Here is a 17294-nt window from a genome sequence, read left to right as displayed (position 1 = left end):
ATGTTTGTTGTTACTTGATAACAATAATCAAACTTTGGGGAGTAATGGTTTAAAAAGATGAGACTTAAAAATACACAGGTTTTCTGTGCTTTCAGGCAATAAAATTTAAGCACAATTGCTATTTGTTTTGTTAAAAATTAATAAATCTAAACCCCCTTATTTAGCTGTTGTTATACAGTAGGTACAACAAATGAGGGCTGTAATTTAAAGTGGAGCATCTTCTCATCTGTAGTTATACTGTAGTTACACTGTAGGTATTCTCACCTATCATGTCATTTTTTTAATTAGTTCTCCTTAAATACATAATACTTGGTGCTTTTCTTATTCTCATCTTGTTACCTCGTTATTCCCCAAAGTTTGCTCATTGTTATCAAGTAACAACAAATATGTGTCCATAGGTACTGTGGAGGTTCACTGGTATTATTAAGTACACAGAAAGTTCACTGTATTTAACCTGTGAGCAAAAAGGAACATATAAAATACATCAATAAAACAGTTTTACATAAAAAAGTAAATGCGTAAGTTAAACATTACAAGGAGATGTCAGTTGATGCACTTTCCATTTGGAAGTTCTAACTGTCCAGCCTCCAAATTACTATATTTGTTCTGAGTTTGTGAATGAGTTTTAAAAATCCTGTCCTGAAAATTTTCTTTTGATAGTGATGATTGGTTTATTGTCCCTGACCTTTTCTAAAATGTGGACCCTGTTGGAGAATGTGCCAGTGTTTAAAACAACATTCTTCACGTCCCTGGTTTTGCTGGTGATTTGCAGAATTATTTCAGGAATTGTTGAGACTGCAACAACAGACACAAATGTACCAGTCCCTGTGAATCCAATCACTGCAAAGTTGACCCACACTCTGCACTGTTTTCAGAATTTAAAAATGTGGACACTGAGAATAAAACGTCTCAGCTGAACACGTTTCCTCTTGCTCTCAACACATCACAAACACAACTAAACTCAGTGCCGCATGCAAAAGAACAAGAAGGAATTCAAAACTTCCTGCAGAAATATATTTAGCAGAACTGGTGCTTCTTGAGATGTGTTTGAAGATGAATCTGTATCTGTCTCAGCATGACCACCTGTGACTGAGGAGGTGAATGTGAGAAATGAAACATAAATGTTGAGAAGCTTCACTGTCACATCACATCAGATCTGAAGTCAGACGCTTGTCAATAATTCCAGACAGACAGCAGCTGAACTTTACTGCAAGTAAACAGTGGAACAGAAAATAACAGCAGTGAGGGAAGAACATGGCGCTGCAGGAGCATAAACAGACTGTGGAGCCCTGCTGTGAAACGCCGACACTCACACACACATTTGATTCATTTTAATGTCTGAGTGAGGACGTTTGCTGCTGCTGTAGAACTGTTTCAGTACAGGTCATTTACAGACTGTTTACCTGACGTTTACCTGTTAGCAGCACTGAGCATCCATCGCGGCTATTTAACGCAAAACATTCAGCTTCAGGTTGGAAAGGTAGAAGTTATATTTGAGCTCCTAGTCTCTGCAATTCATTCTCAGCTTAAACTTCTCCTCAGAGAATTAGAATTGGTGCAGCTTAAAAATTTTGCCATGTATGTTGCAATGTTTTCAGGAGTTTAGTTGTTTTTGTGATGAGCAAGAGGAAACGACTTTTTACTCTCAGGGTCCCCTGAGTGTGGGTCAACTTTGCAGTGATTGGATTCACAGGGACTGGTACATTTGTGTCTGTTGTTGCGGTCTCAAATATTCCTGGCAGGACTGGAACATTGAATACTTTCCCTATTATTTCCAGAAGGTTTCCTAGAAAGAAGTTTGTGTTGACTGCTGTGCACTGACAGTGCAACTGTTTTTAATTCTGTGGTTGCTGATGTTTTAAGACTCTTCCCCTGCTCCCTAAACTCTACAGCTGACCTGCTGTTTGTTCATTAGAAATGTGTCAATTCAAAGTTGAACACAGTCTATTTTTCTGTGTTGTGACACAGCACATTGTCCCAAATTGTCCCACTGTCCTCGGAAAGAGTTTCTAACTGTTAAAAAGTAATAACTTTTTTCAAAGACCAGAACTAGGAGAAGCCAGAGATAAAACACAGCAAGGAAAATACAAGTACACAATTATGTGAAGCATTTCAACCCCCCCCCCCCCCATTTTCACCAGTGAAATAATAAAGCATAATGTACATGTGTTTAACCCAGCACACTCTACCAGGGCCCATGAATGTGTCTTAACAGCAACCCAACCCAACACACACACATGTAGTCGGTGCCTGGGGAGCTCGGGTACATAAATAAGCTTTAATAAGTGTAGTCATTCTGGATTATGCTCGTTTATATGTTTTACTTTGTCACCCATGGAGTGCTGGTGCTTTGGAAGTCCTCCCAGTGGACTGAAAATCCAAACACTCAGTGGATTTCAGCCAAGAGGAGTGTGTGTGTGTGTGTGTGTGTGTGTGTGTGTGTGTGTGTGTGTGTGTGTGTGTGTGTGTGTGTGTGTGTGTGTGTGTGTGTGTGTGTGTGTGTGTGTGTGTGTGTGTGTGTGTGAGTTTCCATGCACCTGTTTCTACACAGAATCTTTCTGCTGTGTACAGCTGAAGACCTCGGTGTGAATGTAAAGAGAATATTTTATCCCCTTTTTTAAAACAAACAACAAGATGTTCTCGTTTCAGTTCAGGTCCTGCTTGGTTTCAAATGCTCTGAACAAAGTTGCGAGCCTCTGAACACTGAATCACGTCAGCTTCAACCTCCACTGTTACACAGCCCACAAATGTTGCTGAAGGGAAAATCCCATGTCAGCACACATCTCTTAGAATTGGCTCCAAGGTTACATGTGATGTGTTACATTAGACAAAGGTGCATTTAACGTCCTCATGGTCACAACAAAGTATCTACACAGAAAAACATTGTTTCACACTGACCAAAGTCCTCTGCTCAGTTGACTCAACAATCCTCCCTGCACATCACCACATCACCATGTCATGTTGGCCACAGCCCTGCTATAACTCATCTGTTACGGTAGAATTGTTGTTTTCATTGAGTTGACGGGAGCCCAGACAACAAACAGCAGCTTCATGAGAATGTCCTTAGACATAGACGGTGTGTTTGCATGTTTTGTAACCTTTAGCCTCCTTTTCTGTGCTACGCAGACACAAACCTGCTGAATCAGCGGATGTTTTACAACGTTAGGGTCAGTACAGTCATGTTAGGGACCATTGTCTCTCCAGTTTCATAACCTTTATTGTGACCACAGTGAAGGACCCTAAAATAAACCTTAGTGGTTAAACCATAAATTAGATGTTGTTTTTCAGAGTGACTTTTTATAGTTTATTTGCAGGAAGTTGACAAGGTAAAACCTTCTGAATGTAGGCCAACGTCCTTCTCCAGCACTCTGGATATGTAACATTTCAGGGACACTTTACAAGACGGACAGTCTGTGTTAAGAGGACAACAACTGAAATCTAATTTAAAGCCATCACTGTCCACACAAGTTCACAGAGTTGTATAAGCATTGTTAATGATTAGGTTAAGGATTAAGCTGAGCGTTGCTTCATTTTAATGTGAAAAACGAACACAGGCGTTGTTTGTCTGCACATGTTTCAGCTCTGCATGATTTGGGATGTTTGAAAAACAAATCTGAGACACCCACAGAGTGAGAGACGGAAAAAAGTCTCGGTTCAAAACAAAAGTGTTAGAATCGGAGTGGACGTGAGCGTCCTGCCTGTGTGTCAGGAACAGAGGGAGGTCCAGGACGTGTTTGGCATCAGTTTTAGCATCTTTTCCTCAGATCATCATCACAGGTGCAGAGGACGGCTCCTCAAGTTCGTAAGTCACACAATTTACTCATTGAATCAGCCCCACACTGTCACCTCTGCAGCTCTGTGCAGCACACAGCCCAGGCCTGAAGCTTTTGCAGTATCCAGTGGTGGAAAGTAATGAAGTACAAGTACTTCAACTACTTTACTTGAGGAGATTTAATTATGGCTATTTTGTCTTTTACTACACTACATCGAGGAACAAATATCTGTACTTTCTACTCCACTACATTTCTAAACAAATTTGTGTAAATGTTACTTTACACATTTCATAATAAACCACTTTTTCATTATTTTTTGAAAGTTAATCACTAGAGACAGATGTGGTCAGTTTATCCCTCCATGGTCTTATTAAAAATACTCATTTGACATATTAGCAGTACTCAAAGTGAGCTGCTATGCAGCAGTTTTACTCTTTGGCATTTTCCTACCTCTTCTTCTCACTTGATAGGAGTAATTAAGAAATAAAAGTGAGAAAAGCATCCGATCTTTAGCCCTTTATTTATGTCTATTTCCATTAATTTGTTAATGTCCACCCAAACATGAAGCAGCACTGGTCCACAGAAAAGGACAGAGAAAAAATATAGTATTAGCCTCATTCACCATAGTCTGATTTGCATTTCCCCAGAAATGTAATCAGAGCCTCAAGTGTGATTTCACTTGAGAGCATCTCATTTCCTCCTACAAATGTCCAACAGACTCTCCACCAATGTCCTCTCTCTCTCCTGTGTCGCAGAGTAACTGGTGTTCAGCATCTGGGTGAGACATTGAGGTTAAGTGGCCGATAACTGCTGTCACAAGTGATAATATATTAAACTGTAATAATAATTTAATGTGCAATGAAATACTACACAAATATGAGCATTTTGCCGACTAAATTAAATAAAAGCCTCACCTCTCTCTCCCTCTTTCGTGCTCTCCCTCAGACGGAAAGGTGGTGGCCTCATTAATCAACTCCAATCGGGTTTTTCAGCCGCCTCCAACCAAAACTCATTTCTTTATTTATTCAGAGTGACGAGGAGCGGAGCTGCACAGTAGGCCGGTGAGCTTGTCACATTATCCACTTGTCAAACCCAGTTAGCCTCCAGTGCTGCAAACACACAGAGACTTTTTAAAGCAGAAAGGCGCTGGTGGCTGCCTCAATCTGTTTCTGAGTGTGTTTGTCTGTGTGTGTGTGCACACGTGCGTGCTACCGTGCTTTCCAGAATGTGCTGCTCAATGGCTTGTTGAAAACACACTGTTCACTGTTTTACACAAACACCGTGCTGCAGGTACACTTACGGTCACGCTGCAGAAGAGATGTGGTGATTAGTGCTTCAGTGCTTCTTTATTGCGAGCTCATGTTAGTGCACTGCAGGGTGAAACAGGCTGTGATTGCACCTTTCAGCACCTAAACATCCTCCAACATCAGATCTACAACATCGCACATATCCCTCACAGGTCTTTAAAATGTGTGCAACATGTGACACCATCCATCCTCAGACCCTCAAATGAGATCAGGAACAACTAATGTCACTAAGGGAACAAAGGGTTAGAGACACTGTCAGAGACATCATTCACATGTTTGACTGTTTTTCAGTGACGCATTGTTTAAATGATACAACAAATTAATAGCATGGATGTAAAATAGCAGTTTCCCAAATGCTCTGAAGTTCATCCTTTTGGTACCATGAGATCGGGCTCTTCCTGTTCAGCCAAACTGTTTTAGGTCTGTCAGGTGTGATGTCTCCAAACTGTTCAGCGGATCATTTTGTTTCATTCTGCCAGAAATTAGAAGGTTCTTCAACCTGCATTTTTAACAAACTGTGTTTGATTTTTAGGTTCCTCTTCGAGCTCATTCTTCTTCTTTCACACCACATCTGAACTTTGCATGGTTTTTTTTCGACATATGATCTTTCCTTCTGTCTAATCTGGGCTCAGGTTTCCTCAGACTAGAAATTTCTTAGACTTCTCACTAGCATCAGCAGCTGTGGTCCTGTGGTCTTTACCTTTACAGTGATTGGTGATTAGCTACTCACAGCTCTCTTCTTCTACATCTCTAGTTCAATGTGGTGAATACAATGACAGCGAACAGCACAATGAGGACTTTCCTCCATCTAGTCTCAATGACTCATAAGGCTGAAAACAATCGTGCTATTTGAATAGCATTTTTGTTTTTTTTATTTAGAATGAGCAAGAATTCAGCTTCTTAGTTTAATACTAGTGCAGACTAAAGACTGCAGATGTGTTGACAATAACGCTTTAATTTCCCTGTCAGGAAGAATGGAGTGGTCTCTTAATCAGGTAGATGCTCACCAACACGTTTACACTGAAGAATGGGATAGATGGCCTGTATGTTTCTAGAAGGATGAATGCATCATTAAGAAATGGGCTCCTCAGCTTTTCTAGTCAGTTTGTATCTTTTAACTGAGCTGATTCAAACAACAGATATCAACAGTAACTTCAGAGGCTCTTGAGCCCACTAGGCCTGTTCACTAATCGTTACATGTCCAGGGGGGAAATTTGTCTCCTCTGAGCCTCCATAATGTCGTCTGTCTCTTCGTGGGTTTATATGTAATGGCGGGACAGCGGCGATCATCTGTAGCCAAGCGGCCAGGCAGAACCGGAGCTCAACAACATGTTTGCGAGCGTCAGACTGCCGTCTGTAATTATGTGACGCTTAATTAGCCGCAGTACAAAGGGGCACTGTGGTCTGGAGATTGGCATCGCTGAGCGGCCGGCCGCCATCCTCACGGGGCCGCAGGACGGCCAGAGGGAGAGACAGACGATGGGAGGGAAGGGAGATAGACAGCCGAACGAAGGAACGAGATAAGCTATGTTTCAGTCAGATGCTAACATGGGAGAGTGACTCGACCCTGCTGACCTCAGAAACACATATAAACACTCTCACACAATCCGCACTGCTGTTCAGCTCTTTTATTCTGAAAGTCAGAATTATATGTGGGCTTGATTTTCAAAACAAAAATGGTTTAAGAACAAAACAAAAGTTCTGGAAAAGCCCGGAGAGTTTTGTCATTCAGGCAGACACATGTTTAGTCTGTGTTTCTGCAGAACCACATTTACCCTGATGTGGAGAACACTTCATGAATATGATCTTACTCATTTACTGTCACTGTGTCACCATTATTTTCAAGTCCAAGCAAGGAAGCTAGGTTCTTAGTCTGGATGGCAAATCATTACACCAATATTTAAGTGGAATTTTCAAATCAGGTAAAACTTTCTTCTTTGTCGTTTGTCGTTTCTTGTTTTTAGATGCCTCTAAGCTGCAGAACCCCAGCAGGAAGCAGTCGGTCTCCAGAAGTCTCAAACACCTCTTCAACTCCTCCAACAAGTTTGTGAAAACACTGAAAAGGTTGGTTTTCATTGACAGGGTTATGTTCTGTCGAACCATAGAACTATAGCTACTGATATTGATGGCTACCTCATTTTGTCAGCAGAAGAGAAGTAGAATGCACTGGATTTCTGTTAGGGAGCTGGTGATGGACCAGCAGCAGGTAGCAGCTAAAGTAGAAATGACCAAAGATGTCATCCTGTAAAATAAATATTTAATCTAGAGACCACAACCATGTGTTGCCATTACATCTTGTGATGTACCACCTGATGTATGTGCAGGGGGATCTACCTGGCAGCTGTGTTTTACCATAAGGACAGTTTACTGGTAACTGCAGAGGACCAGATCCCCATCGTGGAGGTGGACGACTCCTACAGCAGCTCCCTCATGCAAGACTTCCTCTGGTTCACCAAGGTACTGTGTGATGGTAGTTTGTCTGGAGGTGGGGCGGCTGTAGGTCATTTGGTAGAGCGGTTGTTTATGACCCGAGCATAGCGAGCAGCTTACGTGGCAGCGACTGTCATGGTTGTACGTGGATGAAAGGGAAGCAAGGCGGTAAAGTAGTTTAGATAACAGAAGACCATTTCCCATAATCTGTGATGAGGATTGACCGTCTACAAGAACTCTGGGCTGCCTACAGTACACAGCTTGTTATCTTTAAATAAACCATATTTTCAGGCCTGTCCCATGCAGTGCCACTGCTGTAGGGTCTGACCCAAAGTATAATCAGAAATTGTAAAATAAATAAAAGGTGAAGAGGAATTTTAAAATGGTTCGTTCTCTTCCACTTCAATGTAGAAGTGCAGCTCAGAGTTCCAGCGTGTTCACAATCTTAAAGCTGTTGAGTGAGGAGCTGTGTGACAGGAGTCTTAATGGGACCTTCATGCATCAGCTTACATGTAAACCAGCTGCTTGTTTCACATATCAAAGGTTTGTAATGTTTATCTCGACATCCTTGACGATCTTTACGTGAGGCGCTTTTTCATGTTGTTTAGTCAAAGGCAACAAACTAAGGAGGCTTCTTCTCATTGTAGCTACTCTCCAGAGTTCCCATCGTGTTTTGCAGTGAACATGTATTGAACGTGTCCTTATTCCCAATTGTAGTTTAAATAAAAGTGTGTGCACGTCCCCTTTTCCCGTCCGTCTCCCAACAAGGGCAGGTATAATTCAGCCTTTAATGTCTGTCTGTGTGTCTCTGTAGCTATCCTGTATGTGGGAGGACGTCCGCTGGCTGAGACAGAGTATGTCGGTGTCTATGTCGTCGTCCTCCACCTTGCAGGCCAGGCACAAGATGCTCACTGCCGCTGGTCAGCTGCAGGTCAGGAAACATGAGATGACATGAAACTGAAGTTTAACAATTTGCTGTACACTGTAGTGTTAAGGTGATAAACTGTGGCACCTGTTCTCACGTGGAGACATTTTCTTTCATCTACTTGTCCTGCAGAACCTGCTGGGAACTCATAACCTGGGTCGGGTCCACTATGAGCCAATCAAGGATCGCCATGGCAACGTGCTGCTGGTGACAATCCGTGACCTGGAGACCCAGCACTCGCTGTTCAGTGGGAAGTGGATGCAGGTGACCAAGCTGCAGAGCCAGAGGAAGTCTCTTTCCACACCCGAGGAACCGTACGCTCTCGACATACTCATCATCACCATGCAGGTGAGGAAGGGCAAGAGCTTTAGCCTCACTTTCCTCTGTCACAAACATACACATTAGTGTACTCATGTCCTCACAGTTTGAAGTCGAAAAGGTTTTACACGCTACAAAATCTTTTTTTTTTTTGAGTGTTTCAGAGACGTTTCATCAGCAGATCTTTAAGCTGAGCTTCAGATATGCTGAGGTTCATGATGCTCAGGATTTTATATCACTGTACCATCCAGGAGTGTTGAATGATTGACGCAGGGACCCATTTCAATAAAATTAATTGAAACACATTTCTTTTGGTGAAGGTTTATAAATGAAGTGTGATTCCTATTGTTAAACACATTGTTCGCTGCAGCAGCTGTGACTGTCACCAAGGCCAAACACATTGGCTTAGTAACCATCCACCACTCAGAGCTTCACACAGTCCTGGTACAACATTTCTTTTACAATGGTATATTTGCGACTTTTTGCAGAGTTCACAGTGGGACAGTTCATTTCCTGTCATAGAAGTTTATTCTTTAAAAGCAGCCTCAGGCTTTATTTCCCTAAGTCTCTGATTGGATGAATTTATGTGATGCTGTATCACAATGAGTATGTGTGCAGGCAAAGTTGAGCACACACAGAGGTGTTGAGATAGTAAAAGTCTTTAATACTCATTTATATCGATAATAGAAAATTATTAAATGAGAAATGAAAAATAATAATGAACACAGAATGGATTTGTTTGCTCGCACTCATGCATAATAATAAAACTAACAGGCCAAGAGGTTTTTTAAATGCATTGTGCGGGTGAAAAACATACGCTCTGTTCTCAGAGGGTCCTGCAACCTGCTTAGGACTGAGACACAAATATAACAAGAACATGCTTTTGTGTGCTTTTGAGCCTATATGGCTTTACAGGACACTAGATGGCAACAACACAAAAACTCCACATTAACCATGTTTCTAATAGAGTAGTGATCCACAAACTGCGTGTCAAGTTAAATCAAACCTCATCATTAAAGACACAAAGCAAGAAGACAAACAACAAGCCGCAGTAAAGAGCTAGCAGAGCGTCATCAGGGAGGAAACAAGCATCTGGTGACATCTGTGACTCCAGACGTCAGGCAGCCACTGACTGCAAAGGGTTTACACAAATCTGGTAGTTTAGTAATTTATGATTGTTAGTTTGACTACAGTAATTCCTATAGAGTTTATCTAATATCTTAAGTTAAGGTGACGATTGACACTTTTAACTCACATTGTTTTATTTCAAACCCACTGGTGGCAGGCAGAGCGCCACTGATAAACTGTGTCACTGTCCAAATATATATGGACTTGACTATTGACTACTTGACGAAGACGTTTATCAGAGCGGACGTCGAGAAACTAAGGTTTAAGACTCAGATCCAAAAAAACCTGCACAGACAAACAACTGTTGAAGCAGGAGGCAGTTTATAGTTTAATCGGAGTAAAAATATGAGTTCTTAACTTTGTGTCCCTGTCTCTGCTCTCTCCAGGACATTTTGGCGTACCAGCGGCGCAGCACCCACCGGCTGGCCTCAGGTCTCTACCTGGGTTACCTGAAGCTAAGCAGCTCTGTAGACCAAATCAAAGTCCTGGTTTCCCAGCGGAACCCCAACATGCTGTGTCACACCCGCATACGAGAAAACGCCAACGTCTCCAGGTACACACACACACACACACACACACACACACACACACATACATGCTCAGAGTTTATTATTATGAACAAAACAAATGTACCAGAGCACCTGCAGCACCAGGCTGTACCCACAGATCGTGATCTCTCAGTATCTGATCTGTGGGGCCATTTTTCAGTACAAACCTGATTAGTATCATATTCAGTTAGATAATAAAGCACGCACACACACACACACACACACACCTCTCAAGGCTAAACTGTGTGAATAAGCAGAAAGAGTCGTGACAGAGAGATAAATCCAGTTGTCTACGTGAGGTTCCAGGTTTACGTCTGATTGAGAATAACCATTACACAAAGCTTTTTCTTCTTTCTGCTCATGATTCTAAAATTATCATGTTTTTTTATGATCTGCAAAGTACAGGTTTGTCCTTGACTCGTGTTGTGTACAGACTGTTCTCTAAAAAGCTGAAAAAGTTCAATTATTCACTTTAATTAAACTTTATTTATATAGCGCTAGTTCACAACAAAGTCATCTCAAGGCCCTTAACAGAGTCAGGACTATAAAGATGTATAGAGGAAATCCAACAATGTCCCTTGAACAAGCCATAGGCAACAGTGGAGAGGAAAAACTCCGTTTAATGGAAGAAACCTCCAGCAGAACCAGGCTCAGGGTGGGCAGCCACCTGCAGTCTGCTCAACAATGGCAACATAGAAGTTCATCACTATTAACTTCTTCAGCTGCCTGAGAAAGTACATCGTCTGCTCTGCTTTCTTTGTTAGGCAGCTGATGTTCTGCTTCCACTCGAGGTGACTGCGGTGCCCAGAAAGGCCAGATGAGCACAAAGAGGGTGGCATCATCTGCAAATTGTACCAAGGGGGTTGCTTGTCGGGGGCTGGTGCTGACAGTTTAGGGGTTCAGAGAAATGTTTGCCCACCTTCACATGCACAACTTGTTGTTCTGACACAAGTCAGTGCAGGCTGACATTGGAAACAACTTCTTTTGCTTTAAACAATGACTGTTTACATGGACTTAAGTAACCAGGTTACATTTGACTTTCTTGGGAAAGCTGATTTCTTCAGTGTCATGTATACGGGGAAGCAGGTTCCCGAAATTGGGGTGGGGGGGTTAAGGAAACCTGGTTTCCCCAGGTAGATTTCAGTCGGAGAAGGCAGATTACGCTGCCATGCATATGAGTAACCAGGTTTCTAATCAGATGCATGCAGCTGAGTGAAAGAGTGAATGAAAGCAGACATTGTTAAAGGGTTAATGGAGCAGTGCTGCCATTTTTAAAACAAAGTCCGCATAAGGTCTGACAGAAAATTGTAGTGTCTCATAGAAGTCTAAATAAGTCTTAGTAAGATTCTTTTAAATGCAGACTGTTGTGGATAAGCAGCATATGGTTTTTCTACCCCCCCCCGCCCACTCACACACACACACACACACACCCCCGTGCTGTCACTCTGCTGCAACACACAAGCACACACACAGGCAGAGAGAGACAAAAGTCAGAAATCAGGTTTTCCGTCATTATACAGTTAAAGTCTGTGCGGCAGGCTTCTAAAATAAGTCACCGGTGGAGGAGAAATCAGGCTTCTCTTCTGCTGCATGTGTACATGGATTTCCTGTAAACAGGTTACTCGATTGCATGTAAACACTGGTACCCGACACCCGAGAAAGCTGATTTCTCTGAGCACCCCGGTTACTCAAGTCCATGTCAACGCAGTCGTTTTCAAGCGTAGTAACACTGACATGCAAATTGATGGTTTGAACTGCAGAAAAGAAAACGGATTCTTCATGCTCCAAAAGCAACTGTAGGAATGATTGTGACCTAAAATCCGTGGAATGAGAGCTTTTAGCACCTCTCAGAGGTTGTCAGTCCCCTAACACACACTGATCTGCTTACTTGTGTTACACACTGGCTGGTTTGTACAAAACAACAGTCTTTGTGTTTGTGTTTGATCTGATCTGATCTGCCCTGAGCTCGGGCCAGGTAGAGGGATTTCTGCTCTTTGGCTACCATCAGAGGAATTTCTGGATTCTCGACAAAACTGCGTCCTCAGTCCAGACAGATTGGAAAGTGTGAAGTGAGAAAGTAAAGGAGGGAAACCTGGACAGTCACGTATGTGTTCATCTCTCTGTTTGAGCACGTTTGGATGGATGAAAGAAATGATTCTGCCAAAGTTGAATAGTGAGGAAATATTTGGCTGTTGAGTGACTCTGGGGAAAAGCAGGACAGTTATGTGTGTGTGAGAGGACACGTGAAATGTAGATGAATAAACAAAAGAAATAAAAGCTGCAGGTCGACTTTCTGCTGGTGGTCGGAGGTTCCTGCTCTCCTGACTCAGCAGTAACGAGTCTGAGGGTCGTTGTTGTGTAAATGAGCCAGTTGTTGATTAGTTTGTTTGTGTTGGTGGGAAGTGACGGAGGTGATTACTCAGGTGGAGTGAACACAGAGAGGCCATTTAACACACGCTCAACACACACACGCACTTGGTTCTTGGAATAACGAGAACAGGTGTCGGTGCGAACGAAATCACCAAGTTCATTTCATTTGCAAGGCCTTAAAACAACCTCTGTTTACGGGACAAGGACCTGTAGTGGCTCTGTGATTAGTCTTCCATTCTAGCAGTTTGTGTAACGTCAGATCCCACCTGCTGACACCTGCACTCCACTGACTAATCAGCAGATTCTGACGTGACCTGCCGCATCAAATCCTCTTCATGGTGAAAAGCGTGGCCCACTTTTTCCCACAGTGCACCTTTCGAATCGTTGAAACCCTCTGGCAGAGTTCTCAGCAGTTTCTGATGGCTGCAGTTAAAGCTGGATCAAACCACTATAGTTACTGGTAAAATCCATCCCTCTCTGCTGATATTCAGGTGCTGATAAACGGTGTGTGTGTTTATGTGCGTGGTGTTCAGGGAGGAGTGGGACTGGATCCAGATGCTGTCGGCTGCAGGAGAGAAGGAGCCCAGTGGGGAGGAGAGTGAGGAGCCCAGGGCAGAGAGTCACGCCCCCCTGCTGTACTACGAGCTGCAGACGGCGATCAAGTCGCTGCTGAAACACATCAACCTACCTCTGCACCAGGTAAACACACCGTCACATGATGTCAAACATCAGAGCCACTTCATGTGAGAAATCATGACTGGTGTATAACTTTAGGCAGGACAAAACAACTCAGCATCAGATCAGTAACGTTTACAGAGAAGAGAACTTTTCCTCAGAAAGTCGGAGAGTAAACCACTTGGAAATGTCCATGGTTGATGTTCTATTTTGATCTTGTAAGCAGTTGTTTAATTTTAAACATTAGGTTTAAGACGTTGCAAAGTATTGTTTTAACATTCTTGTATTACATAATATAACTGTGTCTAGATAAAAAAAAAGCTGTTCATTTATTTCTATTAATTAAAAATTCAAATGAAATATTTGAAATTCTTTTTCTTTTGAAATGTATTGCTTTAGTTTAAAAGCTCCCCACAGTATGAAAACAAAAATGTGTCCATGAGCTGAATCATGACATTTTATGATTAGTGTCCGGTTCCTGGTTTAGGCTGGAGTTAAGTATGACGTGTGTGTGTGTGTGTGTGTGTGTGTGTAGGCCCGTCACTTCCGTCTCTACAGTCAGGAGGTGGTGGAGCTCGGTCATGGAGTCTCCTTCTTGCTGCTGCTGCCAGCGGCCGATGATGTCTGCTCCGCCCCTGGACAGTCCAACCCATACACCCCCCTGTCAGGCTTCCTCCACCTCCCCCTGCAGATGTTTGAGCTTGGTAACAGCACACTCACATTCATACACACTTGTTCATTTAGCTCACATTTATCTGAGCATACAAAGGAAATTTGCCATTATTAGTTCAAAGACCTGCTGCACGTGCAACCCTCCACCATTATCAGGATCAGGGAGGTGTCCATCTGTCCCAAAGTCATTCTACAGCAGCACATGCAAACAGCCAAAAATTAATGTCAGGGACAAGAAAAAAAGGACTCCTGCTCTGTCAGGGATGAGACGGAGACATTCAGTGTGTTTACATGGAATCAAGTAACCAGGTTACAGTCGGCTCGTGTCCCGTAGACAGGAAAGCTGGTTTCTGAAACCACGGTACGGGATTAGGAAAACCTGATTTACCCTGGTAGATTTCTGTTGGGGAACTCACATTTCTTTGCCATGTAAAATAGGTTTTCGGTCAAATTACTGTCTGTCGGTGTGTGTGTGTGTGTGTGTAAAAAAAAAAAAAAATCCTAATCCTAAAGCTAAATCCTTTCGCTTGCCTGAGGTGTCACTCTGCTGAGACATGAACACACACACGAAAAGAAAAGTCAGCAAGCTGCGTTTTCTGTCAGTTAAATTCAGCGCCAGGCAACTTAATTGGTAATTAAAAAGTATTGATGCTATCAGCACAGTATTGTGTAAGTACCTGTAGTACAGCATGTTACTGAGGAGCATATAAATGTCCTGTGAACAGAGGCTAATGCACTAACTGAGTTCAGGAGGATCAACAGACCGAGCTGTGTTACTGCGGCACAGTCTCATCACACACACACACACACACACACACACCTCTGCAGGGAGAAGCACTAAATCAGTCTGCAGGCTCCAGCAGGACGGCCTCTCTGCTGACCCCCATACACACAGTGCACACACATAAACACACTCACACACAAGAATGTGTCAATAACACCCATACACACTGCACAATACTCTGTCTTTGTACACACACTGAGCTCCTCAGCAGCTGCTGCTGCTGCTCACCGTGCTGAATGAAACACTTTAATATGAATCTCTGAACATGACTGCGTTTACTGTTAGACCTGAAGTCATCAGACCAGCTCATTGTTTCCAAATTCCCCCTGAAAATGCCCACGTTTTACTGATGAACATCCTGCCTTTCTTGATCCCGTCACATCCACTTTTGTTCACAGACAGTAAACTCATCATGTTTCATCTGTGTTTTTCTATTCTGACCCATGATTCAAATTTCACATTAGGTTAATTATGTGAACAGGTTTATTTAGTTTACATAAAAAGACAGTTACATGTAGATCTTGTTCAAAAATTCAGATGTTCCCATTGATCAAAAATGTCTTGACTCTGGAGGAGTCAAATTCTGATATTTGAACTCTAAGAAATGTCTGTGTGTATGAGCCAACAAGAAGTTTCTCTGGATTTGTTCTGCTTTTGTTTTTCCTATAGTCACATTGTGTCTTGTAAGGTTAGATAATGAATAAGTGTGTCAATGACATCACATAATTGTGAATATATGTTCAGTGTTTCGTCATACAACGACCCCTGGTGTGGATAATTGTTGGACCAGCGGACACATGTAATCCTGCCTCTATACTGTGAAAATCAATGATGATTTTATTTGTCTGAAATCAGATGTGTTCACTTTTCAGAACAATTGAACTTTGTGAAACTCCCTCACTCTCTTAAAATATTCCAGTGTTCTGCTTTTTAAAGATGTAACTTTATCATTTTAATTTCTAAAAACTGTCTAAATGTCCACAGAAATGTCTTCACCTTACAAAAACATGCGACTTTACAGGAAGTATCCTCGGTTTCTTCAAATGCCCTGACTTCACTAAAGAAGCCGACATTTATTTTGATAAAAATGTCCTCACTTCACATGCTTTGTTCTATGACTGGACCAGCAGATAAAAACGGGCTTTAATACCTGCATGTGGACAAGCAGCAATAAGACAACATCTTCTTCGTCTTCACTTCAGTGTGTTTAACTCTGTGATTCCGTCTTTTCTTCAGTGCACTTCTGCACCTACAAAGAGAAGTTCATCAGTCTGTACTGCCGTCTGTCCTCTGTCCTGGACCTGGATGCCCTCATTACCCAGCAGGCTCTGCGGGAGGCCATCACTGACAGTGAGGTGGCCACAGCCAAACAGAGACATCAGCTGATACTGGACTACATCCAGGTAACTGTTCCCTGTCTGGTAGGAAGTGGATGTGAATGCTAATTACTGTCAGATATCCAGTTCTTTAATTGGATTTGCATGTTTTATTGTCGACCATGGTGCAAAATTGTCTTAATTTCACCAAAAACAGAATAGTGAAGCGCAGAAGACAGGTTATTTAACCAGTGCCATAGCGAAGGGGGTTCAGGCACTTTACCGTGCTGGACCAAGACCTTTTAGACGTCTGAAGCGTCTCTGCTTGGGATACAGCAGGCGGTGTTGTTCAGCCCGTAGCTACAGAGAAGATTGCTAGATTCAGGTTACAGGACCAAGCAGTGTGTCAGGGAACCTACTGCAGACTTTCATCTTTCACATAATGGAGACACCTCAGGGAAAACGCTGAGAGCTTATCCTCTGAGTACTATGGTCTGTGTACACATTGTAAACAGTCTTCCTACATCTCTTCAGATTTCTTATCACTCGGGTCGTTTTCCCACGTTGGTGTAACAGTCTCAGTGAGGGCTGGGGTCGGACTGTGGCCTGACAAAATGGGAAAAGTGTGGTTGCTATTTTATGTGATCATGTCGGGTTGACTTGGACTGAAACATTCAGGGAGGAGCTTTCTGATTTTCGAATAATGTGTCGGGATTTCTACGATGACAACAGGTCATCTTGGCTCATGTTGTCAGTCTTCCACACGTTCACATTGGAGCAGAATCACCAGTGACATTTTAATGTGGACAGAGATCAATAAACAACCTGTTGGAGATTTTTAATGGTGAGCTTAATATAGAGCACTCATTAACTCAATCGTGAGTTTTTATAATTAGCTTATATTCATCATTGCATCTTTGGACAATTTACAATCAGTGCTCTAATGTATGAGGATTGAGATCCTCTCGAACGAGACCAAAAGGGAGGAGGCTGAAGCCAAAGCTTATTTTTAAACCCTAGCTGCCTGGACGCTCAGGCAGACTCTTAA

The 17294-nt window shown here is 42.5% G+C and overlaps 1 protein-coding gene across 5 annotated transcripts in view; it reads left to right on the top strand.

The window, feature by feature from the left end:
• ankfn1a (ankyrin repeat and fibronectin type III domain containing 1a) overlaps positions 1-17294 on the top strand; it is a 120280-nt gene that overhangs the window by 90716 nt on the left and 12270 nt on the right. For all 5 annotated transcript variants that reach the window (XM_067488044.1, XM_067488043.1, XM_067488045.1 and 2 more), the window contains 8 exons: positions 7045-7144; positions 7405-7537; positions 8325-8441; positions 8568-8783; positions 10268-10434; positions 13333-13498; positions 14010-14178; positions 16167-16333. In XM_067488044.1, coding sequence (XP_067344145.1) covers positions 7045-7144; positions 7405-7537; positions 8325-8441; positions 8568-8783; positions 10268-10434; positions 13333-13498; positions 14010-14178; positions 16167-16333 — 1235 coding nt within the window. The remainder of the gene's footprint in view (positions 1-7044; positions 7145-7404; positions 7538-8324; positions 8442-8567; positions 8784-10267; positions 10435-13332; positions 13499-14009; positions 14179-16166; positions 16334-17294) is intronic.

This window comes from Channa argus, chromosome 20 (genome assembly GCF_033026475.1).
Source record: "Channa argus isolate prfri chromosome 20, Channa argus male v1.0, whole genome shotgun sequence".
NCBI classification, from domain to species: domain Eukaryota; kingdom Metazoa; phylum Chordata; class Actinopteri; order Anabantiformes; family Channidae; genus Channa; species Channa argus.
This window is presented reverse-complemented; position numbering and strand designations above follow the sequence as displayed.